Source organism: Callospermophilus lateralis, chromosome 8, assembly GCF_048772815.1.
Source record: "Callospermophilus lateralis isolate mCalLat2 chromosome 8, mCalLat2.hap1, whole genome shotgun sequence".
Lineage (NCBI taxonomy): Eukaryota > Metazoa > Chordata > Mammalia > Rodentia > Sciuridae > Callospermophilus > Callospermophilus lateralis.
In genome coordinates this window covers 3,350,822-3,377,444 of record NC_135312.1, presented here as the reverse complement: position 1 = coordinate 3,377,444, position 26,623 = coordinate 3,350,822, and the positions used below count along the sequence as shown (strand labels likewise).

General features: G+C 59.6%; 1 protein-coding gene across 1 annotated transcript in view; it reads right to left on the bottom strand.

The window, feature by feature from the left end:
- Positions 1–26,623, bottom strand: part of Acox3 (acyl-CoA oxidase 3, pristanoyl) — a 40,361-nt gene that overhangs the window by 5,413 nt on the left and 8,325 nt on the right. Inside the window, exons 6-17 of the mRNA XM_076865368.2 lie at positions 25,364–25,507; positions 21,006–21,094; positions 17,826–17,922; positions 16,064–16,246; positions 14,696–14,818; positions 12,998–13,118; positions 9,904–10,026; positions 9,670–9,783; positions 8,048–8,163; positions 3,052–3,226; positions 1,335–1,402; positions 609–695 (exon numbers count right to left, since the gene is read on the bottom strand). Coding sequence (XP_076721483.2) covers positions 609–695; positions 1,335–1,402; positions 3,052–3,226; positions 8,048–8,163; positions 9,670–9,783; positions 9,904–10,026; positions 12,998–13,118; positions 14,696–14,818; positions 16,064–16,246; positions 17,826–17,922; positions 21,006–21,094; positions 25,364–25,507 — 1,440 coding nt within the window. The remainder of the gene's footprint in view (positions 1–608; positions 696–1,334; positions 1,403–3,051; positions 3,227–8,047; positions 8,164–9,669; positions 9,784–9,903; positions 10,027–12,997; positions 13,119–14,695; positions 14,819–16,063; positions 16,247–17,825; positions 17,923–21,005; positions 21,095–25,363; positions 25,508–26,623) is intronic.

The window sequence follows — 26,623 nt, the reverse complement described above, 5'->3', positions numbered from 1 at the left end:
TGGGCGGTGGCGGGGGGATCTGGGGGTGGGTGCTGGGGGGCTCCACTGCGGGCAGGCTGACCCGCTTACTTCTAAAGAAACTTCCATGGAGCTCAGAGGCAGGAATGATGGGGCCTCGCAGAGGCCACGGGAGGCCAGGTGGGCAGGGCGGGGAGAGCAGCCCCAGGGCTGTGGACAGATACGAGAGCTGGGGGCCTGAGCTGGGGTGGAGACTTAATGCAGCAGGTCAAGCAGCAACATGCTGACCAGGAGGGGACCGGGCAGTGGCCAGGGATGGTCCTTCATGATGTCTGCAGTGCCACCCCTGCGACTGGAACTCAGAGGCAGCGGGAGCCAGCCCTGAGCCGGGCCGAGGTCTGGGGCAGGCAGCGGGGAGAGCAGAGAGGCTGGGCCGACTGCCACTCTGGGCCTGGGTGACGGGGCAGCCGCTCCGTCCCTTGGAGGAAGAGCAGGCCGGGACGGCATGGCCAGCAGCCAGTGAGAGCACCCGACACCCACCCCGGAGGCTCCCTGAAGTGTGACAGGTCCCAAGAGGCTCCGCAGTGCCACAGAGACTCCCGCCAGCCCCTGGGACAGCCCACATCCCACCCAGATGAGGGGGTCCTTACCTCGCCGTCAGCCCTGGCGATCGGTGAGTCCAGAACAAAGTCAGGAGGAGCGATCACGTCCACCAGGGCAACCGCGTCGTCTTTCAGCTGTTGGAAAACACGGTCCCCACACTGACAACCACCCGCACTCTCAGGCCGAGTCAGCAGCCAGGCCCTGGGACCCAGGCACAGGCCGCTCTGACTCAGGGCCCGGTCACCACTGTGTCTGGACACCCCACCGCGCTGCTGTTCTCTCAGGACTCCGGGCTTGACTTTCCCCGCAAGGTGGGGATGCGGGCAGAGACCCCAGTGCAGCCTGCTAACCAGAGCTGTCCCCAGAGGCTCGTCTTGGTCTCGGAGGACCTGGTGACTGCTTCCTGCCTGACTCAGAGCAATGGGGCAGGAGTCACAGGACGGCGGAGGCCATGGCTCTGGTAAGGCCAGCAGGGCGCAGGGCCCCTGTCCTGTCTCAGATGCTCTTCAAGGTCCCAAAAGAATCCTATCTGCGGAGACCCCCGGAGTGTTCCTGGGAGCATGACATTTTTCCTTTGAGTAACTGGGGTCAACTGTCCCAGCCACCCTGCCAGGTGGGAAGCGACTTCAGGGCCCTGACCACCTAGCACAGTGCGTGACCATGGGTGTGCGTTAATATGCAGGCCACCCCGCAGCATGCAGACGGAGAACATCACGCCCTTGGGCGCATTAGCATCCTGGCGACTACACACAGGGGTCACAGCAGCCACTCACCTGTGTGCACAGGTCCAGGATGGCACTCTCCATCTGTGTCCCTGCGTGTTCATCAGAGAAGTATCCACCTGCAAGCACAGCCTTTGTCACAGCAGGGCTGGGCTGTGGCCCCCTGCCCCCTCAGCAGTGCACCCAGGAGGCCCTGGACAGGCCCTCGGGGAACCTGTTTGGGTGGAGCTGCCCAGCAGCCGTGAGCCAGGAAGGACTGTGGCACTCAGACCTTGTCTCTGCCTGGATCCACTCCTCTGAGCATGTGATAGGCAAGTCAAGGGCCAGGCACTGGGGACAAGGAAACTGGCCTGGCCGGAAGAGAGGCAGTGAGACACGCAGCCCTGAGGGCCTGGGCTCCACCAGCCAGGGCAGGAGGCTGGGCTGGTGCTTCTGAAGAAGGAACCCAGGCGGGGCCTGCGAGGCCGAAGGAGGCCTCAGAAGAGGCGTGTGGCAGCCGGGTACCCAGGACCACAGAGGGACCAGGAGGACCACAGGGCCATGGCATGCAGGGTCCGTGGGCCTCTGGAGCCACCAGGGAGGGCCACCTCCAGCCCCTTGACTCCTCCGGAGTCCTAACAGGTCCAGGGGCAGGGCCTGTGCGTTTGAGAAAGTGTCTGCTCAAGGATTCGCTTCCTGGAGGGTTTTCCTCTAGAGAATGGAGTCCGGCCACCCAGCCTCCTCAGACAGCACTGGGCACTGTCCTGCCCAGCTCCTCCTCTGCCGGCCACTTTGCTGACCTGGGCCTCCATGGGGCAACGCCACCACCCCAGGGGCCCAAAGCTGGTCTTGGTGGTGGGGGACCTCACTGCCCACAAGCCCAGACACAGCCCCAGCACAGGGAGGGCTCATCGGGTGACTAGGAGAGCATCAGAAAAGGCTCCCTGGGGAGAACCTGGCTCCCTGGCCCTGCCAGTCTTCCAGATCAGCTTGGGCACCGCCTCCTCCAAGAAGCCACCCAAGATCTCTAGACTGGGAACTCCTGGAGGTGTTGTCCCAGCAGCCCAGTCCTGTGTCTGCCTGTGGCCCACAGGGCTGGCTCTGCTCTCTGGAACCCAGCCCACTTCCCGGTGACACTGGCCTCCTGAGCCAGGCACGGTGGTGCACCTGCTACCCCAGGGACTCCAGAGGCTGAGCACTGCACATCTGAGGCCAGCCTGGGCCACCCAGCAAGACTCTGCTCAGAGTAACAGGTAAGAGGGGTGGGCACAGATCAGCAGTGGACAGTTTGCCCTGGCTTCAGTCCCAGACTACAACACACACACACACACACGCACATGCACACATGCACATGCACATGCACACACATGCACATACACGCACACACACACACATACACACACGCACATACACACACACATGCACACACATACGCACACACATGCACACACACATACGCACACACACAGGCACACACAGGCACACACACACACACACGCACATATACACACACGCACACATACACTCGCACATTTCTGGAAGCATCAATGAAACACACAGGAGGCTGACTCTGCAGGGACTGTGGACAGAGGCAGCTGCATCTGGCCAGCGGGTGCTGACATTTCTCTGCCCCTTCTGCTGGCTTCATGTCGCACTGGGACACCTGGGCCCCTCCACTGAGCCCGCCTGGAGGTGCTGCCACACGGGCACGGCACAGCTGCCTGCGTTCACAGGGCACGGGTCCTGGGGGGCTCCTGTGCCAGGAGGCCAGCCAGTACAGCGGTCTCACCTCGATAGAGCAGAGCCGTGTGCCGGCTCAGCGACCACAGGGCGTAGAGAGCGCTGAGCCGCCCCAGCACAGCCCGCAGTGAGGACGGCACGCCGGGGCCGTGCGTGTAGGCGTGGAACCGCTGCACCACGGTGAGCTCCAGGAAGATGAGGGCCAGCGAGCGGCAGTGGTACACCTTGGAGACAGAACAGGGCTGCGTCCACCAGGCTGCGCCCCATGGGGCTGCCAGGAAACGCAGGCCAAGGCCTTGGTGAGGCCAGTCCCACAGGTCCCCTGGGTGGGGCGGGGACACAGCACACCTCAAGAGCTGGTCCACATACCCAACAGAAGCGCCGTGCAGACACAGCCCAGCGCAGCCTGGCACTCAGGCCCCGGGACCCCTGTGCCCAGCTCAGGCCATCTGGAACTTGGCTCGGCAGTGTCAGCACAGGGGCAGGGCAGGCTCGGGAGGCTGCTGCTGCCCAGGGGAGGTGACACCAGCATGTGGCCCCCAGGGTGCCGGGCCTGCAGTCTTCTGAAGTTGGGACACTCGAGGGACCCAGAGGGGCTCTGTGGCCTGCCCCAGTGACACTGCTGGCAGCGTGTCACTACTCCAAGGGTCACCTAAGTTTCTAAAGAGGCCATTCTGCCCTCTGCTCAGGCAGTCGCCCTGAGACAAGAGGCCAGACGCAGAGGCCAGACGCAACGCAGCCCAGCCAAGCCTGCCTGAGCCTCTGGGCGGAGGCTGGCAGCAAGGGGAAACAGCTCTCAGTCGGGTTCCGCTTTCTCTTCTAACCTGTACCCAAAATATCTGCTGACAACCCTTAGTTTTCCTTCCCTCATCTCCAATTTACAGTCTCACCAGGTCTTTTTAAGTCCCGGGAACGACTGTGCACTGCTTGGTTTGTGAGTGAGCGTGAGCTGCTTCTGAGGTTGAAGATAACACATCAAGAGACGGATGGGGACCGCGGTGCCCCTGCGTGTGACACTGCCACCATCTCAGCTGGAACACACAGGGCTCACCCCACCTGACTGCAGGGGCACGGAGCCTCCCCTCAGGCCTGCTCACCCTCGGGGCAGCACAGGGTCTCCAGTCCCAGCAGGCCTTCCCCAGGGCCCGGGCACAGTCGCAGCCTCTGGAGAGCAGACACTCCTCCCTCTGCCTCCTGCCACCAGACTGTCCTGTCCCAAGAGCCCACAGGGTCATGCACACTGTAAGGTAGGCCCGCTGGGGGCCCACAGGGCCTCTGCCACAGCCTGCCCTGACCCACCCTCACATGCTAAGGTGCGCGTGTCCCTGCCTTGGCCAATAGAGGCTGGAGGCAGGGCAGGGAGGTGAGGACTGCTATGGACCCAGCTGGACCTGCGCCCAGATTTCCCAGGGCTCTGCTGAGTTCAGGGCGGGTGGGCCCTCGGGCTGCTTGTGTCCTCTGGCTGGCCATGTGGCTGGGCCAGGTGCTCTGGCTTCCTGGGCTCCCCCGTCCTCCCTGGTCTTCCCTCCACCCGCTGACAAAATGAGGAAGAGAGGGGATGTGGACCAGGCAGGCTGAGCCCGGCAGGTCCAGAAAGTCCCACCTACACCCCAGCACACACCACGAGCCCTCCTCCACCGGGTGTCCTCTCTGGGGTCAGAGGTGAGATCAATCCCACAGGCCTGGACATCAGCTAGGGCCTAAGCCAGGCTTGCTCTTCTGTCCATGCCCTCCCTTCCGCCACGCGGACTTTCTAGTGTTCAGATGACGCTCTTTTATCGTCTTCTTGTGATAGCAGCACATCTCCATTTCTGCTATGCCAAGGGCTGGACGGGTGGCTGGTGAGTGTGGAAAGACAGCTGCCCCTGTAGCTCTCCACCATGCAGCAGGGACACCTGGTTCCAGGAGGTGGCAGCTGCTTCTGTGAGCAGCGCGTGCAGCCAAGAGCTGACCATCTCTGCACAGGAGCGTCCAGAGCTGTGGTCGGGAGCCCTGGGTGTTGTTCAGGGTCAGCTTGGAGCTCGCAGGTGACGCTCCTCACACCTTGGGAAACACCTGTGTTGTGGCTCTTGGTGGCCTGCAGGCTTCGGCATGCAGGACATGCCCTTGCATTCTTAGGAAACGTCCAGATAAGACCACTGGTCACCTGTGGGACACAGGCTCCAGGGACAGACTCTTTATCAGTGTCTGTTGCTGTAGTCAGTAGATCTGACTGCAATAGTGACCAAGGTGGGCTGGGACACGGGACAAGGGCGTCCCCATGGTCACTGTTACAGCTGGTGCCTTCAGGCCAAGGTGTTCCTGGAACCCACGGGCCAGTGTGGGCAACTCACTGTTCCCAAAGCTGTACCAGTCGTGGACAGGACAGTGGGTGTGGGGCCTGTTCCAGAGCAAACTTCTGACCAGTCTCAGTGCCCCCAGAGCTGTTCCACTGTCCCTAGTTCAGGATGCAACAGGCACACAGGAGTCACAGCTATGGACCAGGTGACACCCTGCAGCAGTGACCCCTGAGGCTCATGGACAGAGGGCACACAGAGGGACCTGGCTGTGCCTAAATCCCAGCCATCCTGTCTGCACATCGGTCCCCAAGGCCAGCCTTCCCTCTCACAAACCCCAGACACCTCCAGCCAGGAAAGAAAGGGAGAATCGAGTACTCGTTGTGCCTGAGTCTCCGAGGCCTCGCACCTTAACAGGCAATGGACACTTTGGGCAAAACCCAACTGCAAGCTGTCCAGGCCCAGACCCAGCGGTGCGGAACGGGAGACGGCTGGGCTCTAGGTCAGCAGGTCCAGGTCCATCTCCCAGCACAGCTGAGCCAGGAGGCCTGGACATTGCTCTCCCCCTCAGATTGCTTAATTCCCCAAATGACATAATGTGACGCACAGAGCCCAGGGTGGCTAGAGGGAGAGAAAACGACCTTCTTTGCAGGTCTTGCAGGGGCTCTGGGTTCCGTGCAGGGCTGGTCCCAGGGCTGGGGTCAGCGAGGCAGGGAGGAAGACACCACCACCTTTCAACAGCACTGGCCAGCACAGGAGGGGGCCTCCCGGCCGAGGCACCAAAAAGTGCTTTTGGTTTTAAATAACCTACTGTGCACATGGGGCCGCAGTAGGAACGCAGTGAAGGGCACTCACCTCTGCAAAGGGCCAGAGGTGAAGAAAGTCAGTAAAGCCTGCTGGGGGAGGGGTAGGCACACTGTCCCCTCAACAAGAGTGGCCGGTGACTGCCCCAAAGGGCACCACGCAGAGTAGCTGCTGCCCAACACCAGCCAATGCCTGGGGCGTGTGGCCTCCACCCGGAGGTCCCCGTTGGTTGCGCTCCCCACGCTCCCAGCCCAGGGCCCAGCTGGCTGTGCTGCAGGTGACTGCTGCTCCTCAGGAAGTCCAGCTTTCCTCTTCCCTCAGTGCTGGCTGCAGCCCAGGGCCTCACACACTCAGCAAGCCTCTGCCTCGAGCCACACCCAGCCCAGAAGGCTGAACTTTTCAACTGTCAAATCAGTTTTCTTTTGTAGCCTGGAGGTCCCTGCCTTCAGGAGGCTGGTCCAGGACCGAGGTTAGGTAAACAATCTGTCTGCGTTTCTTCCCATGCTACGTGGCTGTTGACCTCACCGCTGTTGACCTCACCGGTTGGGCAGGGACTATGCTCCCGCAGCCTGCGTCCAGCCAGGGCCCTACGAGCTCTCAGCTGTCTGCAGTCTGGCTCCTAAACTCCCTGTGATCCTGAGCAGGGAGCCGGCCTGTCCTGGTGCTCCCTCCCCAAGGCCTCAGGGTCACCTCCATCCTGGTTCCTGCCCCTCTGTGCGGCCACACAGCAGCATGGTCAGCTCCGGCTCTCCCAGGAAGCCCATCCCAGCTGGACCCAGACCCTGGGGCCTGTCTTGTTTGCAGCTGGATTCACTGAAAGGCAGCTGAGAAGCCCATTAGTGAAGCACCCAAGGAAGTGCTCCCCAAGCACCACGCCACACGTAGTGCTGAGGACGCATGGCCAGAGCCCAGCGCTGGCCAAGGGCAGCACGGAGGCTGCTCGGGCCTCCTGCAGTGCTGGGGGTGGGTGCTGTTGGCAGGTGCTATTGGCAGGGGTGACTTGTGCCACCAACTCTTCAGGGGTCTCAGCTGGTAATGAGGGCAGGTTGCTACTCATTTTAGAATGACCACTGGACCAGCAGGCAGGAGTGGCCAGAGCCAGTGGCCAACCATCCTACCCAGATGACCAAATTGCCGTGACCCAGCCCCAGGGTACAGAAAGTGGCCTGTTCCAGAAGGTCTTTCTAAGCCTCCTAGTTGGGCCACCGTGGACCTGAACTCGAAGCTGAACTGACCTTGGCCATCTGCTGAATTCATTAAGTCCTGGGCTCCATCTAGTTTATTCCTGCTCAGCAGGAGCCAGCACCCTGGGCAGGTGAGCTACCTGGGTTCCCCAGCAGCTGCTTGGCCTCGTTACCTGACACCGAGAGGAAGGGGCAGCGGCAGCCCTGCGAGGCCCGGGTGTGCTCACCAGGGCCTCCCAGAGGACCCTGTCCCCGTGGATCCTCCGCACAGGGCTGGCCCACCACGGCCCGGCACAGAGCAGTGCTCCACACCAAGTGCTCCCGCAGGCGCCCAGCTGCGGAACCACAAGCTGCCCAAGCCACTCACGAGCTGCTTGGCCCATTCCCACCAAGGCCCAGGGAGGGAGGCGGGCCCTTGAGAAGAGCTGGGCGCGGGGCAGTGGGGCAGGCTCGGGAGCCATCCCATCAGGAGGAGCCTGAGGCCCTGCACTGGCACTTCACAGAAGACCAAGGCTGTCACGGCCCCTCTCCACTCCCCAGGACAGCTCTGGCCCCAGCAGAGACCACGAGGCTTGGTAACTATGCGCCTCGACCCCTCCCCCACCCCATAAAGCAGGTGCCACCACCATCCTACAGAGGAGCAAAGTGCCGGAGGCCAGCCATCATCCCAGGCTCTGGGAGTTCCGAGGTAGGGTGGCAGCCACAGGGACGCGGGACTTCCCGGGACACAACAGCCAGGGAATTAGGGGCAAAAAAAGCAAATTTCAAAACAAGCAAGTACCTGGCTGTTGTTTCTTGCTTCGAAGTCACTGCTCTGGGACCTCCTCTCTCGAATTAACTTCTGATGACTCTCTTGGAGCAAGTAGCACACCAGCCACTTGTACGCAGCCAGGGGGGCTTCACAACAGGAAAGAGAGGAGATCAGCAACAGAGCCCTCAGCAGCTGCCCTGGGCCCACCCCAGGACAGATGGACAGAGCTGGCTGCAGGACACGATCCAACACATGTCTCACACTGGGTGGGGACTGGCAGCAGGCAGCTCCTGCCACCCGTCAGCAACAGCTCTGTGTCCTGAAGGTGCGGGTCTTGGGTCCCGTGCACCTCTAAACTCACTGGCAGACCCCGGAAAGCCATGCTCCTGCCAGTCCAGGAGAGCCGGAGGGCCAAAGGTCACTATATAAGGCTTCCCTGGACCCACACGAGGCCAGGGCCGGACTTGGGGTTTGTGACCACGCGTACGCGGGACACATGCTTGCAGTCAGTGGTTTTATTGCAGTTTCTCCTCCAGAAAACACTTCCACTTTGCTGGGTCTTGCACAGTTAAGCAGGAAAGCACAGGACGCAGCTTGGCAGGCTTGCTGGGGCGGGTGTACCGGGAGGGCCCAGCGCTCCTGCTCTCAGTGCCAGGGAGCGGGAGAGGCAGGCAGAGCCTGCAGGTAGGGGAAGCTGAGCCCTGCATTCCGGTTTTACAAGGCCTGACGACTGGGGGAAAGAGCTCTGGTGGCTGAAGGAACTACCATGGTGAGGTCATTTCTAGCGCTTTCTGTGGCAACACTTGGGAAGCTCAGACATAGATCTTCACGTGACCCCATTTACTATTAGCACATTAAAAAGGCAGATTGATAACGGAAAGATCTGTTGCTGTCAGAACAGCTGTATCAGCAGGTGATGGCGGAGAATACGGCAGCTACTCTGGGCTGCGTTTCCTGGATCACTATAACAACGATGACAATGGGTCCCTCTGCAGCGCGGCCTCCTGCAGGTGCTGCCATGGCACTGGTTCTCTGCTGCAGGCCCTCTCGGGAGCCCCGCAGGCTGGGGGCTGAGGAGGGCGTGCTGGGCGCCGGCAGTTGCCTTGCTCTGGCGGACAAGGGGCCTGGTGGCTGGGATGCCCTGCTCCTGTCCTCCTGGGGAGAAGGCTGGTGGCTCTTTATCCTAGGGATCCAGGGCCCTCGAGGATGCTCATCCTCTGGCCTCCTGTGTACAAAGCCCGGTGCCACCCCACAGTCCTCCAGATAGCCTCAGCGGACGGGACCCATTAAGTCTGCAGCAGCGCAGCGTGTGCCTGAGCACTGGGACACGAGGGGCTCGGGACACACAGCAGGCAGAGGCCAGGGCACAGAGGCCTCTCCCATGGCCTCCCCGGGAGGAAGAGGTCTGGTGGCGGGAAGGGCATTTCCTTTTACCCTGGAGCCAGCACCTCCGAGCCACAGGCTCAGAAAGATGGCCCAAGAACAAGTCATTGAAGATAAAAGCAAATGCCCATGCTGCACCCAGGACCTCCCACTGCCCGGCACCCTAGCTAGCCCCCAGAGACCCCCGTGGCCCAGCATTCTCTGTGGTAAGACAGAGAACAAGAGAGCCAGGGAAACCTCCTGCCCATGACCAGGGGGAAGGGACACACCTGCAGAGTCCAGCCAGTCAGCCTGGTGGGTGCCTGTGGGCCTCTGGCTGAGGATGCTGGGGTGGGCCTCCAGAAAGTTCACGGTCTGCAGCGGGCTTCTGAAGCGAGCTCCGTCTAGGACACACACTCCATGACTTTGGTGAAAGGGAGCCCCCAAGACCGCCCTGAAGACACAGCAACCCCCGCCCAGCTCAGCGGTCACGCAGCGTGGCCCCTACAACGTGAGGCCCCCACCTGGCCCGCAGTGCTCCAGGAGGCCCAGCAGGTAGCTGCTCGTCTGCTGCAGCAGGACATTGTTGTCACCTTCGTATGTGCAGTTCGGGTCGTTGTCATTCCTGAGGTCACCCAGGCGGTTCACTGTGACAGAGCCACAGGATCTGCATCATTCACCACGCTCACCTGAGAGACGCCACTGCCACCCACAGGGGTGAGGAGCCCCATGTCCCCTGAACTGCCCCTGCGTCTCCGGCACTGACTCGAGACCCAGCGGTGCCCTGGAAGGGCACGGGAGGGGTGCAGAGCCACTGGCTGCTGGACCAGGGCTGTGGGGGGGGGTGCAGGACTACTGGCCGCTGGACCAGGGCTGTGGGGGGGGCTTCAGACGGCAGCTGGGGCCTCCCTGAGGCCCAGGCCTCTGCACCTGGTAGCGCCTCCCAGCAGCATGGGGACCGGCCTGCCCATGGTCTCCACAGCGGGTCTCCAGGGAGCTGATTCCAGAGCTGCCCTTCCTCCTACGGCTGGACGGACCTTTCTTTTCAGCGAGAAACCTCAGCTGTCAGAAATGGTCAGTCTCATTCCCTGAAGACCTCAAAAGAGTGTACTACAGGGATACTGCCACATCGATGTTCATAGCAGCACAATTCACAATAGCTAGACTGTGGAATCAACCCCGATGCCCCTCAATAGATGAATGGATAAAAAAAAATGTGGAATTTATACACAATGGAGTACTACGCAGCACTAAGAAATGACAAAATCATGGAATTTGCAGGGAAATGGATGGCACTAGAGCAGATTATGCTAAGTGAAGCTAGCCAATCCCTAAAAAACAAATGCCAAATGTCTTCTTTGATATAATGAGAGCAACCAAGAACAGAGCAGGGAGGAAGAGCAGGAGGAAAAGATTAACATTAAGCAGAGTCATGAAGTGGGAGGGAAAGGGAGAGAAAAGGGAAATTGCTTGGAAATGGAAGGAGACCCTCATTGTTATACAAAATTACATATAAGAGTTTGTGAGGGGAATGGGAAAAAAATAAGGAGAGAAATGAATTACAGTAGATGGGGTAGAGAGAGAAGATGGGAGGGGAGGGGAGGGGGGATAGTAGAGGATAGGAAAGGTAGCAGAATACAACAGTTACTATTATGGTATTATGTAAAAATGTGGATGTGTAACCGATGTGATTCTGAAATCTTTGTAATGTTTTGAATAACCAATAAAAAATATATATATATATATAAAACATTTAAGGAACATCTTAAAAAAAAAAAAAAAAGAAATGGTCAGTCTCATGGCTCCGTATAAGGCACTCTCCAGGCCCTCACCCACCTGGTCTCCCTCCTGAGATGGGGACTTTACAAGCACGAGGCTGCACCCGAGGAGCCCAGCCTGCAAGCAGGGCGCCCGTGGCCACACCCACACGCTGTACGGACGGAGGCAGCCACAGGCTGAAAGGTGCCCTGCTGCAGGAGGCTTGTGGTCACCTCCGGTCATTTTTCAAAACACTAATTAATACCTTAAACCTAGATATGGGCATTTACATTTGTCTCTGTTGACTTCGGTCTTACTGGTCTGGCCCAGTGTTTAAATAAGTTAAAAACCTTGATTCAGTCACTTTTGTTGTCTCTGATATTACGATTCAATTTCCTTATTCTACTTAAAACGGGAACAAAGTGGGGCGGGGATGGGGTGCAGTGGTGGAGCGCTTGCCTAGCATGTGTGAGGCACTGGGTTCGATTGTTAGCACCACATACAGATAAATAAAATAAAGGTCCATTCACAACTAAAAAATATTTTTTAAAAAATGGGACAAAGCTAAACTATCTGTAGTGTCTCTCTGGGTTATAACAACAAAAAACACCAGGAACTTCACCTAGAGGGCGAAGACACACTAGGTGTGAATTCTGTACATCCACGGTCCCCGCACTCCAGGGCATATCAGGGACAGCATGCAGGCACTGAGGGCCATGCTGATGTCCAGAGTGCTGGAGAGGCTCGGCTGGAGCAGCAGGGACAGCCAGCCACTCAGGGGCACGGCCATTCCGGGTCCTTGCTGCACCCTTCACCAGCTGGCAAGAGCCTGCAGAACCTCCCCAGGCCGGGAAAGGGAACAGCTTTGCAGCTGAGCTGTGGGGCGAGTCTGCGGCCTTCTGGGAGAGCTGGTTTTGAAGATTTTCCCACAGGAAGCTGTGCAGATAAGCTGAAAATAATGACACTAACAACTGCCGGGGAAGATGGCACTCACCTGTGACCCCAAGTTCAAGGTCAGCCTCAGCAACTTAGGGAGGCCTTATCTCAAAAAATGAAAAGGGCTGGGGTGTAGCTTGATGTAGAGCACCCGGCTCTGATCCTCAGTACAAAAATAAGGAGGTAAAATGGAAGCAACAATGATTCCAACGGGGACAGCCACGGGAGCAGGGAGCAGCGCCGGGCCAGAGCCCACCCAGACCCCCACTGACACGCCACGTGAGTTCACTCAATCCCGGCAGGAGCCCACACCACAGGCAGACCTGAGAGCCCGAGCACCACGGGCTAAACCGCCTTCAGTGGACATCAGCGAGGGCTGGCCTGGCCTCGGGGGAGCTGGCTGACCCTCTCAGCCTCGTGTCAGGTGCCTGAGCACCCGCCAACACCAATGGAGCACTTTCCTTTCTAGGCATGAGCACTCGTACCAGTTTCCTACCGAGTCACTGACCAAAAGCTTGCCTCTCCCTGCCTGGCCTGCTCCCTGCCTGGCCCCTGGGGCCCTCACATATCCCACATGCTGCCTCATTGTCCAGGACATGGGTCAGGAAAGCAGAGGGCGCTGTCTGGGGCAGAGGTCAGCAAACCACACTGGGCATGGTTCATGGCCAGCCTGTGAATGTGTGGTTTCTGTTGGGGCTGCTCGGGCCACTCAACATTGGCAGGGCGGTGGAGATGGCCACAGGAAGCCTGGGAGGACTGGGTGCCTGGGGCTGGGTGCCTGGGTGCCTGGATGCCAGGGAATTCCACTCACAAGCACAGGCAGCAGCTGGGCTTGGCCCGTGGGCTGCAGCGTGCTCACCCCTGGCCTACCATCAAACAGCAGGGATAAGGGCAGAGACCACCGCGCGCTTCTCCAGAACCTACTGGCCAGATAGCCGTGTCCACCGCAGGCCTCCCGGCACTCCTGGATTCCTTGCTGGGCAGTCCATGAGGCCAGAGGCTTGCCGGCCGATGCCAGAGCGTGGATCTCGCGCCCAAGCTCTGCCTTTGGGTGGGGAATCCAATGAGAATGGGTGAAAAGACCCTGAGACTGCAGGTCAGGCCCCAGCGTCAGCAACGGCATCAAGGACAAAGGACCGCACCCCCCGCTCTAGTCCAAGACCCCTGTGGTTCAGTGGAGACCCAAGCTTAATTAAGGACAGGGAGGGACGCACCCAGGAGTAGACATGGCATTGATAAATGGACCACGCTCTGGGCAGCAGACGGGCCTCAGGGCCATGGAGTGGGCAGCGGGAGCCCAGCAGAGGAGTGACGGCTGCCTCGGCTCTCGGAAAGCCCACGGAGCCCAGGCGAGCGGGGAGCCAAGGAGGTGCTCTGCCGGAGAGCCACAGAGCAAGGGAAGGAACCCGCACAACAACAGAGACACGCCTCCCTCCAGGGGAACAAGGGCCGGGATGGGAGCTCACGGCTGGGGCTGGCGGAAAAGCCATGACCACAGACAGCACCCGGCAGGGCTCTCCCCCGCAAGATGCTCCCTGCCTCGCATCCAACCCCGCACACATCCCCTGAGTCCTGCTGCTCTACTTGACATTCAGGAAACAACTTAGAGAGGGGGGGGCGGGGAGGGAGAGGGAGGGAGAGGGAGGGAGAGGGAGGGAAAGGGAGGGAGAGAGAGGGAGAGCTGCTAAAGAAAATGACCCACTTTACGAGGGTTTTCAAGTTCAAATGAGGGCAACTTCGAGCTTGTATGGTGTCTGTCTGGGCCAAGGAAGAATAAGCCTGGTTGTGCCCCGCGCTACTGACACCGCAGAGCCAGGACTCGTGCCAGGGAAAAGCCTGCTAGGTCCTCCACCTGTCCCAGTGCCCAGGGACTCCAGCCGCTCACTCCGCGTTTACACCCCACATTCCACAGCATGCAACGCGGAGGGGCTTTCAGAACCCAGAGCCCGACCCGGCTGCAGCGGTCTGTTTCCAGGGGAACTCATCTGGACTCAGTCTCACTCCACTCAGGCGGCGGCGGCCCACAGGGGCGCAGAAGCCAGTCTGTGCAGGAGAACCAACCGGGAGGGGCCGCCTGACATCGTGCTGATCTCAGTGGACCTGCATGCCACTCCTGCACAGATCCTCAACTGTCAACTCGACTCCCATCAGCAGGACTCAGCCTTTGTACGTTGTTTATGAAAGGATCAGAACCATGAAACCCGCTGAGGGGCTGGTAACAGGGATTTTGCAAAACCATCACATTCTCAAAAGGAGAACAAGAGCTAAACTCAGACGGGAATTAGGAGTCGTGTCAGCACATGCTTGAGAAGCCAGGGCGTGCACACAGCCCAGACCGCTGCAATGGAAGCACGAGCCAGGTCCCGAGCAGCTGGCACGGCCGAGGGACACAAATCAACACATGCCTTTGTGTAGGAATCATGGCTGGGGTGCGACTCAGTGGTGGAAGCCTTCCTCACTGACGGCCCTGGGCTCCACCCTCAGACAAGACAGGAACAGAGAGACAGGAGGAAGGGGTCACGGAGGGAGGGGCGGGGAGAAGACTTTCAAATCAGCAGGATCTGGGCTGCTGGACCTCAGCAACCCGAACCCTGTGCGCTAAGCAGAGTGTGGACGCCTCACCTGCCTGGGCCCATGGTCCCCCCGCATCAGGCCTCGCTGCAGCTGCATCAGGTCCAGGAAGAGCGATCTGGAGAAGTGGTCCAAAGCATAGGCAGCCGCCAGGTAGGGGAGCAAGCGCCATTGCTACAAGAAACCAGACGTGGCCCGCATCCTCCTGAGGGGCCAGCCACTGCCCATCCAGTGACCTCAGGCCCCCGGGAAGTCCACTTGTGAACTGAGAGGACACTGCCTGGTGCACAAGCTGGCTGGGCCCCAGCCTGGGCTTCCTAGGCCTGAGGCAGGTAACACAGTCACGTGGGCAGGAAACTAGGCTCAAGGGCAGAGAGTGTGGGCTTGTCACCTGTGCACATCAGCACAGGACGGGGACAGGTGAAGGGAACCCAGCCAACTGCCACCACCAGGGTCCCACATTTGCCAGGCACCAAAGGCTGTGCCGGCTGCCTCCGCATACAAACTTCTCCAATCCCTGAGACCCGGGAAGAGTGTCACCAGCAGCACCACACAGACCCAATACTGGGCACGAGGCCGGGGCACTGGCCCAGGCCCTGCCTCCCGTCAGGATGGGGCTGGGTTTGTGGCTGAGCTGCCCTGGGCTCCTGACCTGTAGCTGGAGGAAGGGGCCGGGGTGGGCAGGCCGTGGGCTGCCCAGGTACGGACAGCACCCTACTCCCCTCGGCATGGAGGCACCTCAGCCTCAGTGCACGGAAAGGTGTGCAGTAGTCACACCCCGCAGACTCACTGGACACGCCTGCTCACGCACAGCTCGGCCCCCAGCCTGACCAGAGCTACCCACTGAGCTCTGGGCCTCACCATCTGATCCTCGGTCCCCACCTGTGTGGTGGGGATCACAAGGCGACCGCCTGGCTGCGAAGGCCCACTGCAGAGCCCCAGGTCCAGCAAGGCAGGGGCCTGCGCCTCAGGAGCTGGCATATGGGAGGGGTCAGCTCCCCGGCTGTGCCTGCCTGGACTGCCACCTGGGTGTCTGTCCTGAGCCCTAAAAGCCACCACAGGGGACATGGCTCCACACTCACCTGTTGCTTCTGACAATCATTTCCTGGGAATCATGTCTCAGGGAAGGAATGGAGGATAGATGGACAGGCAGCCCACCACCTGCCACAGCTGTGGGACCTCACGGCCACATCAGGTGAGCATGCTTGCTGCCCAGACCTCGCCCGGCTAGCCTGCCCTGGCCCCTGCTGTGGCCATTCTACACACAGTTCTTTGAACTACAAGCCACCCCGGGGCACAGGGGGCCTTGCTGCCTGGGGCCACACCCCTTGCCTGTCCCCTTACTGCCGACGGCTTAGACCAGCTCCCAGGAGCCCAGAGAAGAGGCGCCCGGAGCAGCAGGGAGCAGAAAGCCCACACCTGCAGCTGGTACTCGAGCACGGGGACCTCTTCCTCCTCCGTTGGTCCAAACTGACACCGAGTGGCCGAGAAGCGGAGCGCGATGGACACGGCCAGCTTGAGGTTCACCACTGACATGCCAATGATGGACACCCGGCCCGAGGACAGGCTGCCCAGTGACGCTCCAAAGCGCTGCCTGGTGTCCTGAGGAAGAGAAGCAAGCACTGCACATGGGCCAAAGACGAAAGTAGCCTTTCCTTCCTGCCTCCCTGGGGCACCCAGAGCCAGCCTCCCGGCACAGACGTTGGCTGGGCCTGCTGACGGCAGCTGCCACCAGTGAACCATGGGCGGAGGACAGGACTCCAGCTGCGGGAGGAAGGGGCGCTCCAGGAGGAGGGAACGGCAGGCCACAGCTCTGCAGGAGCCCTCCTTAGGGACCAGGCCCTGTGTGCACCGGGCGGTAAGCAGCAATGGCCTGGGCGGCTGGAGGGCAGCAGGGTGCCCACAGTCTGGGAGTGCACCTCTGGCCCGACATTCTGCTGAGAAAATAGGTTCCTTTTATTCCCAACCCTGTGGATTCCCCTGTCCCTGTCAGAGGACCCAATCTAAGGGGCCTACAGACCCCCATGTTCTTGTCCCTGTGGAGTGGGTGGGTCAGAGGACCTCCAGTTGTCACCCTCTGGTGGCGTCTCCTCCTGCCATGAGCAGTCAGGGTCCCTGGTGGGGCTGTGACACGTCCAGTACATAGCCTCCCAAGGCCCCGCCCCTCCCGCCTGGCTGCTGTTACCCCACGTGTTGCATCATCTTCCAAAACGCTGCGGGTTGGGGAGACGCACCCCAGCGCCAGTTCTGCTGGCGTGGGAACACGTGCTCACAGTCACTCCCCCCCACCCCCCACCCCGTGCTGCCTTGAGAATCCCAAGTTCAGGTGACTTCTGCTCACTGCCATCGGACCTGAGGGCTCCAGGACTTTCCTCTGAAGTCCCCCAGCTCCTCTCCTGCTCCTGCCCGGCCGGCGTCTACTCCCCTGGGAGCATGAGGTCCTCCACCCGAGGACCCCGTCCTGTCCGTCTGCAGACTGCTCGTCCACACTCAGCCTCCCCAGGGCCTCCGCAGCCCCTCCGCTCCCGGTGGGCATCAGGTGCCGCCTGGCCCTCGGGCTGTACTGTGGCCTCCAGAGCTCCTTCTCCAGGCCCCCGGCTCCACGTCAGGGGATGTTTCCACAGCTCAGGGTCACATGCTCCGTGCCTGCAGCCTCAGGGTGCTCCGTCTTTCCTTGTGTGTCCCTTACCCTCTTCTCACTGCCAGGTGACACGGTGTCCCCAGAGTGCCTTTCTAATGCCCATCCTTGGGCTCAGTGGTCTTGGCCGTGATTCACAGCACTGAGGCTTCATCTCAGCCCAGGACCACCTCCCCTCAGGCCACAGGTCTCTGGGGAGGGTGGCGAGTCCTGGACGCAGAGAACCCTGCTGGTTGCCAACTGTGGAGCTCTCCAGCGGCCTCTCCCTGTGGACCCTCAGGTGACAGCACTGGGGAGAATCCCCCAGCTGGAACCCCACGGGCATGGACGCCCCAAATCAGCCTGAGCCTGCTGCCAGGCCGGGCTCACCCTGCAGCTGGCACCGTGTGACCAAGTCCCTGCCCTGGCTGGGGACACAGAACCCAAGCTAAGGAGGCGTGCCCAGGGCCTCCAGTGGCAGGGCCTTGCCCAGGGCTTTGGCAGGCCCTGCAGGGGAGGCGCCCGGGGAGCACTGGCCACAAATTCCCTGCAGAATCCTCGTACCTTGAAGGGGGTGACATAGGTGCCCTCAGGGGTGACATCCCCCGTCCTGTTCAGGAGGTCCTCGCGAGGAATCCTGACCTTGTGGAACATGGCGAATCTGTGGGGAAGAAAGGGCGGCTTCTGTTAGGGGGTGGCCCTGGGCTCCCTCCTGTCCCCAGAGGGCAGCACAAAAGTGCCACAACCCCAAGGACAGGGCGTGGTAGCCTGCACATGGGGGAACATACGGCCAGGACCCCGCCCCATGGGACACAGGTGTTCCTGGAGGACGCACAGGGCATGGGGCAGTGCAGCACCTGGGCTGCTGGCAGGACGGCAGCTGGCCCTGAGGGCGGCCGCTCTGACTCTCCTCATGTGTCACCTACAAGCCTGAGCCCCGGGTGCAACGAGTGCAATGGAGGCTTCAAACCCGCAAGACAAAGCAAAGAGCTGTGTGGCCACCTCGTCCATACTCGCCTCCTCTGGCCTCTGCAGCCCCTCCCGCTCCCCAAGGGCAGCCGGGGGTTCCTGGTGTGGCCAGGAGATGATCGCATGGTCACCTTTATGGTTGAGCATGAGTTAAACACTGAAGATATTGTGATGGTCATCAGGTCAGGGAAACCCCTTTGGCAACAGCCTAGGCGACACGGTACGTCAAGGGATGTGCGTTATGCACACCGTCCCCAAATCAAAACCCCAAACACAAGCCAGACACGTCGGTGGTTCCTCAAGCCACCCAGCCAGTGACTAAGATCACTCACAACGTCAGAGAGGACGGCTCTTGTGAAACCAAAGAAGACCTCATTGGTGGTGAACAGCTGTCCCGGCTGGGGACAGGAGATGGGGGACGGCCTGCTGGACAAGGAAGGTGTTCCTTTCCCAACACCTGTACTCCTTGAAACCTGGCTTGTGGACGTCCCCTCCCAGTCCACCCTAGCCATTTCCATCAAACACCAGCAGGAACAGAGACGCTCTGACACTGCCACAGCCCGGTGAGCCCAGCCCACACCCACTCCCCAGTTGCCTGCACCCCGTATGCAGGGTGACCCTCAGCTGACCCAGCCTCTCCAGCAGCCGGGTCCACCAACTCAAGACACCTGGACCCCCCAGGCTCTTTCCTGGCCTGGGCCCTCCCTGCCTTTCCTGGGCAGCCTCTGGTGCTCCTCAGAGGGCAGCTGGGCTGCGGCCCCCTCCAGGAAGCCCGTCACGGCTCCCCACCCCGCAGAGGTGGGTAAGGTGTCCTCTGCCAGGACACCACGGGTGACCCTATTCTGTGCAGGTCCTGCTCTCTCCACCCCTTTCAAGATCATTTATTGTGGAAAAAGTGGTAGCAGTGAGCAGGTGAGCCTTGGCCACTCACGGGAGTCCCCAAGGTGTGTGGCTGCTAGAAATCCAGGCGACCCTCAGCCATGTGGCTCAGTGCCAGGAACAGCCCTAAAGCAAAAAAAAAAAGCAGGACCACAGAGGCAGGGCTGCATCTGGGCCGCGGGCGCCCTCTGCTGGGCAAGCCCGCCGCTGGCGGAGGAAACAGGGCAGCTGAGCCAGGCTGGTGTGGGAAGCTGGACGCTCCCCAGCTCCACGGCCTCCTGCTGCCAGCATGTGGGCAGACACCACGGTCCCACAGCAGGGACTCTGCTTCAGAGGAGCTCTTGGCTTCTCCGGCTGACCCCACTTCCCACAGGGACTCGGGAGAGGGGCATTCCTGGCCATTAGAAGAGCCTGGCCATGTCCACGTGTCTACTGAAGCGGTCTCACAGGTGCTGCGGGGGCACCGTCCACCTAGAGATCATTCTTTCTCCAGAAGCAGGAGTTGATTCAGGGGAGCCAAGGGCAGGTCCTTCTGTGTGCTCCCAAATGATGCTGGTTTGTAAGGTTAGTGGGTGGTCAGCAGAGGCCCTGCGGTGGCAGAGCCGCTGGCCACGCACACCTGCACTCTCATCAGAGGAGTGACGAGACCCGCTTTTCTCAAGCTGATGCTAAGATTCAGTCTGTGACAAAACCTGCTGTGACCAAGCAGAGATCGGAGACCCTCCCAGCCCAGCCCCCGACTTCTGGGGAGGGAAAGATGAAAGGAGGTCTCTCCAGGCGGGTATCTGGCGACCACCTGGCTCACCTCCTCCTGGAGGCCCAGGTCACCCACGGTGGCAGCTGCTGGGAGACGGCCAGCAGAGCCACACGGCAGGGCAGGACTGCTCCCCTGCACACAGGACCCAGGCTCCCACAGGAGCCTCCAGGACTCAGGGACCCCCCTCTCCCTGTGCCCAGGATCTCTCTCGGGCCGGGCTCACTTGGAGCCAGTTCTGGGTCCTGTGTACAGGGGGAGGGAGGCACCGACACAGTGAGGGCCAAGAGCCCTCTCCTGGCTCCTCCTTGGGACCACACGAGGACCCTGACATGGGGACACACATTGCACGGAGGGGGACCCTGGCCAAGAGAGTCAGCTGGGGTGCACAGAGCTCATGCTCCCCATGTTCCTGTCCCTCGGTGACAAGACTTCTGGGGCCAACGAAAGCTGGCTGCACACCGTGGAGCCTCACACCGTGCTGTCCCCAGTCACCTGGCCACCTCCTGCTAAGCGCAGGGCCTCTACCTGGACATCAAGCTTTCACTAAAGCCTTCTCGGGCTGCTCCCCAGCCAATGTCTGCACACCCACCTGAGCGCTCAGAACCCCCCACACCTGTATCAACCCTGCTTCACACCTGTGCTGGGAGGGGCAGAGACCCCCATGTGCTCACCATCTTCCACCCAGCACTCGGCCAGTTCCTGCCCCAGCAAGAGCCACTGAGTAGGTTTCTGTGAGTGTATCAAACAGATCAACCAGCAAACCTCCTCCAAGTTGCACAGGATCACCAGGAGCAAGCCCAGGGCAGGGCACAACTGTGGACCAGGTCCTAGGGTTCCGAGCAGGGTGCTGAGGCTGAGCCCCGAGGACCTGGCAGCAAGGAGGTGGCCTGGCACCCAGCTTAGCCCAGGCTGAGGCCCCCAGGTGGAGGGAAGGGGCTGGGCCTGGCCTGAGGCCTGGGAGCGCCACCTGCTGGAGGGGACAGCTGTTCGCAGGGAGGCAGGCAAGGGTCCTCACTGCCTAGAGCGGCCCACGGGAGCCTCCAGGCAAGGGCAGCTCTGAGGCTCCTGCAAAAGGCCAGCTCAAGTGAGGGTTCCTGGAGGGGCAGCTCTGTGACCGCCAGGCCCAGCCCGACACTCACCCATTGTCCAGCCCGTTCTGCCCAAGCTTCTTCCCTATGTCACCAACCATCACCCCTGGCATGGGAAGAAGGGTCTTCGGGTCCCGAATCTGTGAAGTCGTGGGGAGCAACAAATGGTGCTTGTTAGGATCACAGGAAAAGCAAAACGAGTGTGGCCAGACCCGTGGCTGAGCTAGGGGCACTCTGCGCAGCTGTGGGTCGCGCCATCTCCTCTGGGAACGTCAGGCCCAGGGGCTGCCCTGGACCTGGGAACCGGCGTCATGTGGAAACAGGGTCTGTGCAGATGCCTTGAAGGCTGGTCTCGAGACAAGGTCACCCCAAACACCTGGTGGCTCTGAATTCAAGGACAAGGATCCTTACAAGGGACCAAGGGGAGACATACTCAGAAAACCACATGACTGGGGTGAAGGCAGAGACTGGAGAGAGGTGGCCATGGGCCAAGGATGCCCAGAGCTGCCAGGAGCTGGGAGAGGCAGGGAGGGGCCACCCCACAGCCTCAGAGGGAGCCGCTGCTGCATCTGGACTTCAGACATTCAGCTCCCGAAATGCAACCAGAGTGCCCAGCCCCCAGCCTGCAGCCTGCGGAACTGAGAAGGCGGCTGTCCGCTGTGGTGAGGCCGGTGGCCACAGGGCTCTGTGGGGGCAGCTGCAGGGCCGGAGTCAGGGCTGACGGTGCATGCTACCTGAATGCCAGCCACAGCAGGGCTCTAAAAGAATGACAACATGGCGGCATGCATGTGCGGTGAGAGGGACGGTCGAGATTTGTGGCAACTCTCCACTCACCAAGACGGGTTTCCAAAGGCCTGCTTATCTAAAAACATGCAGAGCCAGTGGGCTAACCAGCCCTCACCCCTGCTCCGTGAAAGGGACACGGTTTCATTCCACGAGAATGTTAGCGTGGGGACTTCTGGTCACAAAGGAGCGGCCACCACCCTCCCCTCCAGAGCTCGGAGGCCGCATCTGGAGATATGTGGTTGTCCCAGCTAAGGGGCAGCACTGGCGTCCTGTGGTGGAGGCCAAGGCTGCTAAACACCCTAGAGGTACGGATGGTCGCAGGGTGAGCTGAGGTGTGGAGGAACCCCGATGGCAGGGCGGAGGCCCGGCAGAGAGTGCTCGCCCGCGGGAGGCCTAGCTTGGTCCCCGCAGCACAGAAGAGAGAAGAGCAAGAGAGAGGAAGGAGAGGAAGCTGAGGTCAGATCACTTAAAACTCACGGGTCTGCATGTACGTCAGCTTTTATCTGGTAAAGCAACGGTCTAACTTAATTGAGATTTAAAATAAAGATATTTAAAATATTTAAAGGGCCAAAATCCAAACACAAGACATATTCTCCCTTTTCCAGTCTTTCAATAAGGCTCAGTGAAGTGTCAGAAGCAAAAATTTTAAAAAATCTTTTGAAATAAATGCCATTTAAAAAGCAGCTCAAAAAACAGAAATGAAGAGTGGCCGGCTTGGCCCTTGACTGCCCGAAGGCCAGGAGAGAGAACCTGGAAGGGGAGGGGGCTGCGGGGGGCTGGAGGGGCTGCAGGAGCGGGCGCCCGGGGGTGGAATCCGGCGCTCTCTTTTCCTTTTGCCCCTGGTGCTGGGAAGTGAAGGCTGTGCTCTGCTTCCCCCCCCGGGGTGTGCAGTCTCTCCACAGGCCCAGACGCCACAGGGCCAGGTGACCATGGACCGAAGCCCCTGAAACCATGAGCCAAAATAAACCTTTCCTCCTTTTAAGTACATTATCTCAGCGATTTCGTCACAGCAACAGAGAGCTAATACAGAAAACCGGTACCAAGAATCGAAGTCATTGCTGCGACTCTATCTGACCACGTACAGCTTCAGAAGCCTTTGGAATTGGTTTGCAGGAGAGTTCAGACAAGTTTGGTGGAGCAGGTTAGAGAAAGCCTCGGTGGTATAAACAGCTTCATGGAAAAATCTGGTCCAGCTCAGAAGAGCAGAAGGCTGACAGTAATTCAGACAGTAAAGGCCAGGCTCGTGACATTTCAGATGGGAACAGGCCTCTGTGGGGAACTGGATCGACACTGTCCATGTTCCTGTGTAGACAAAGAACTTGTCTACATTTTCTCTGTGTTCTGACATTTTGTGGGCCTCCAGTGGACGGCAGGCCTTGGCATTGTCCACGTGGTGCTGGTGTTAGTTTTTTGTTTCTTTTGGTACTGAGGATTACACTTGGGGGCTCTCGACCACTGAGCCACACTCCCAGCCCTGTTTGTATTTTCTTTAGAGACAGGGTCTCACTGGGATACTTAGCACCTCACTTTTGCTGAGGCTGGCTTTGAACTTGCGATCCTCCTGTCTCAGCCTCCTGAGCCACTGGAATGACAGGCGTGGGCCCCGGTGCCCGGCTGGTGCTGGTGCTGCAGGCCTACAGGGGCCATGGAGGCTTCCGCCGAGATCCCCTAGGAATCCCGAGAGGCCAGGGGTGTGGGGCAGAGTCAGAATCCCTAGACACCCCCCACAGAGGGCCACGTGTGACGCTGGGAAAGCAAAGCTGAAGCCACAGTGAGATGCCAGCAAGCTGGAGATATGAGGAGGGGGCCTGCCTGCCACGCGGAATACAGGCAGCGAGCAGAGCCAGGCCCAGGGAGAGGCCAAGTGCTCTCGGCCAGCAGGGCCGCAGCAGTGGGGCTGCCCAGGTCTTTCATTTTATTTTTTAGTACCAGGGGTTGAACCCGGGGATGCTTTGCCACTGATCCACATCCCCAGCCTTTTCTTATTTTGCATTTTTAAATATGGTCTCATTAAGTTGCTGAGGCCCCACTACATTGCTAAGGCTGGCCTTGAACTTTCTATCCTCCCGCCTCGGCCTCCTGAGTCGCTGGGATTACAGGTGTGTGCCACGCGCCTGGCTGCCCAAGCACTTTCGAGTTCACATCACACCACTATGTGCCCAAGGTGCCAGAACTACAGGGTTAAATGTTTGCCCTTCTGGTTTTGGTCTTGCTTTGGTCTAATTCCTTCTTTCTATGGTCCATTCCTCCTTTGGGACTGGGAATGACTATCCTGTCCCACCACTGTATCTTGGAGGTACGTAACTTATATTTTAATTTTTATAGGAGCTCACAGCTAAAAGTTTGCCTTTGAGACTCAGAGACTTTGTATTTGCACTTTTGAACAATGATGGATCAGTTAAAACTTTGGTCTTTCTTGGAAATTAACTAAATGCATTTCACATTATGAGGTGGACGTGAGACAGGCACGGTGGCACATACCTATCATCCCAGCAACTTGGGAGGCTGAGGCAAGAGGATTGCAAGTTTGAGGCCAGCCTCAGCAGCTTAGCAAGGCCTGAAGAAACTTAGCAAGACCATGTCTCAAATGACAAGACTTTTACAAGCTGGGTGTGTAGCTCAGTGGTTAAGCAGAGCTGGGTTACCCCAGTACCAACAGACGGGGAGAGAGAAGCCTCTGGGGGCCGGGGATGATAGGACATTATGGTCTGAATCTGAAATGTCTCCCAGAGGCCACGTGCTGAAGGCTTAGCACTTGGGAGAAAATGGAAACTTTAGGGATGGGAACTAATGGAGAAATCACATCTGTGGGGCATGCCCTTGAAGGAACCCTTGGGACCCCAGCCCCTTCCTCTCTCCCTGCTTCCTGACCAGCAAGAGGCCTGTGGGTTCACACACACTCCCACCAAAGGCCTCCCGTGATGGGCCAAGCAACCATGGACACAGCCTCTGAAGCCACAAATCAAAGTAAACCTTTCCTCCTTAAAAGTAAATTACCTCAGACGTTTTGTCACAGTAGCAGACAGCTAACACAGAGGGGGGAAATGATAAAAACAATTGGTATTTTTCAAGTAATGAAACAAAAAGACGATGAATGCAAGTTTTCAGTTCATCCAGAAGTAAAATGATAATGTAGTGATTATAAATATCCTTAAAACTCTTGAATCAAGGAAAGACTTCTAAAGACGAAAGTAGAAATAGTCAACGTCAACTTATCTCAGGAATATTTAACTGTGCAGTTCACACCTCACACTTCCACACTTAAGGGACTGCCAACCCGAGGGCACCTCCACCAGCCAAGGCTCGGGGCTCCACTCGCCCCTCCTGTCTCTCCCCTGGACTGGCAGCTCCACTGGGCAGGACCCACAGCGCCCTGCACACTGTGGGCTTCCCTGGACGCCTTGGAGAACGCACGATCCTCTGAGCACCTTTGGCATCAGGCTAAACACAGCCTGCAGTGCTGCGGTGGGCAGCCTGCAGCCGGACTGCCTGTAGTGCTGGACTGCCCAGCGGCTCCCCCGTTTCCCAGGCCCAACCTGCACTCGCAGAAGACACAGGGGCCTCAGGCACCCACCGCTGGTCCCCCTCGCTGGTCCTCCCCGCTGGTCCCCCTGGCACCCTACCTGCACCACAAAGGAGTGCAGCCCGTGGCACTGGCCCCCTGGCGTGTACAGCTGGGCAAACACCACCGCGTGAGTCGCCGTCTTGCCCATGTTGCCAACCCAGAATTTGGCAGCTTCGAAATCAGGCGAATGAATGACGAATTCCTGCGAGAGGAAGAGTGACACCGTGGTCAGCACTGAGGCACACGCCTCCCCCAGGTCGTCTTGGAGAGTCAAAAGGAGGCACTTTACTTCCTGTGCTGCAAAGTGGGCCTTATTTTTAAAGGAAGCATATCCCATGCCTGTGATTTACAGACTTGAGAAAATGACGAGCAACACTGCAAACAATAAAATGTATGCAAAATACTCTGTCTGCTAAGACCGCGCTCCTCGCCAGGCTGAGGGGGAGGGCCGAGCACCCTCGCTTCCTCCACGTCCCCTGGACTTCTCCGGGGTGGCAGCCTGTTTCACCTGCGGTCTCTCTGGTCTACAAGATCCACGAATGAGACTATCCCCGAACGCCCAGGAGCCCCGTGGACACACGGGTGGGTGAGGGACGGAGGCGTGAGGTGGAGAACGAGCTGCCGCCTCTGCGCTCTCGGTGTGGCCGTGAGACCACGGCAGGTGTGCGAGGCCAGGGCAGGTGTGCGAGACCAAGGCAGGTGTGCAGTGAGAGATGGCAGGTGTCGAGACCAGGGCAGGTGTGCGAGACCAGGGCAGGTGTGCAAGACCAGGACACGTGTACAGTGAGAGATGGCATGTATGCAAGACCAGGGCAGGTGTGCGAGACCAGGGCAGGAGTGTGAGACCAGGGCAGGTGTGCGAGACCAGGGCAGGAGTGTGAGACCAGGGCAGGTGTGCGAGAACAGGGCAGGAGTGTGAGACCAGGGCAGGTGTGTGGACCAGGGCAGGTATGCGAGACCAGGGCAGGTGAGCAGTGAGAGATGGCAAGTGTGCGAGACCAGGGCAGGTGTGCGAGACCAGGGCAGGTGTGCGAGACCAGGGCAGGTGTGCGAGACCAGGGCAGGAGTGCAGTGAGAGGCGCAGAACTCAACGTGCAGATGACTGGACCGCGCGCACGCAGCACCAGCCCTGCTGGTGAGCAGAGCAGTGAACCCCACAACAGTGGTGTCCTCTCTGGCTTTCAGGGTGCACAAACCAGAGCATCTGGACTCTACCCTGGGTCGTGGGGCATGGGCACTGGCTCTCCAGCACCCGGGAGGCTCAGTGTGCATCTTGGAGCACCGGCCGGGATGGGTCTCCTCGTTAGTGACCACCCCA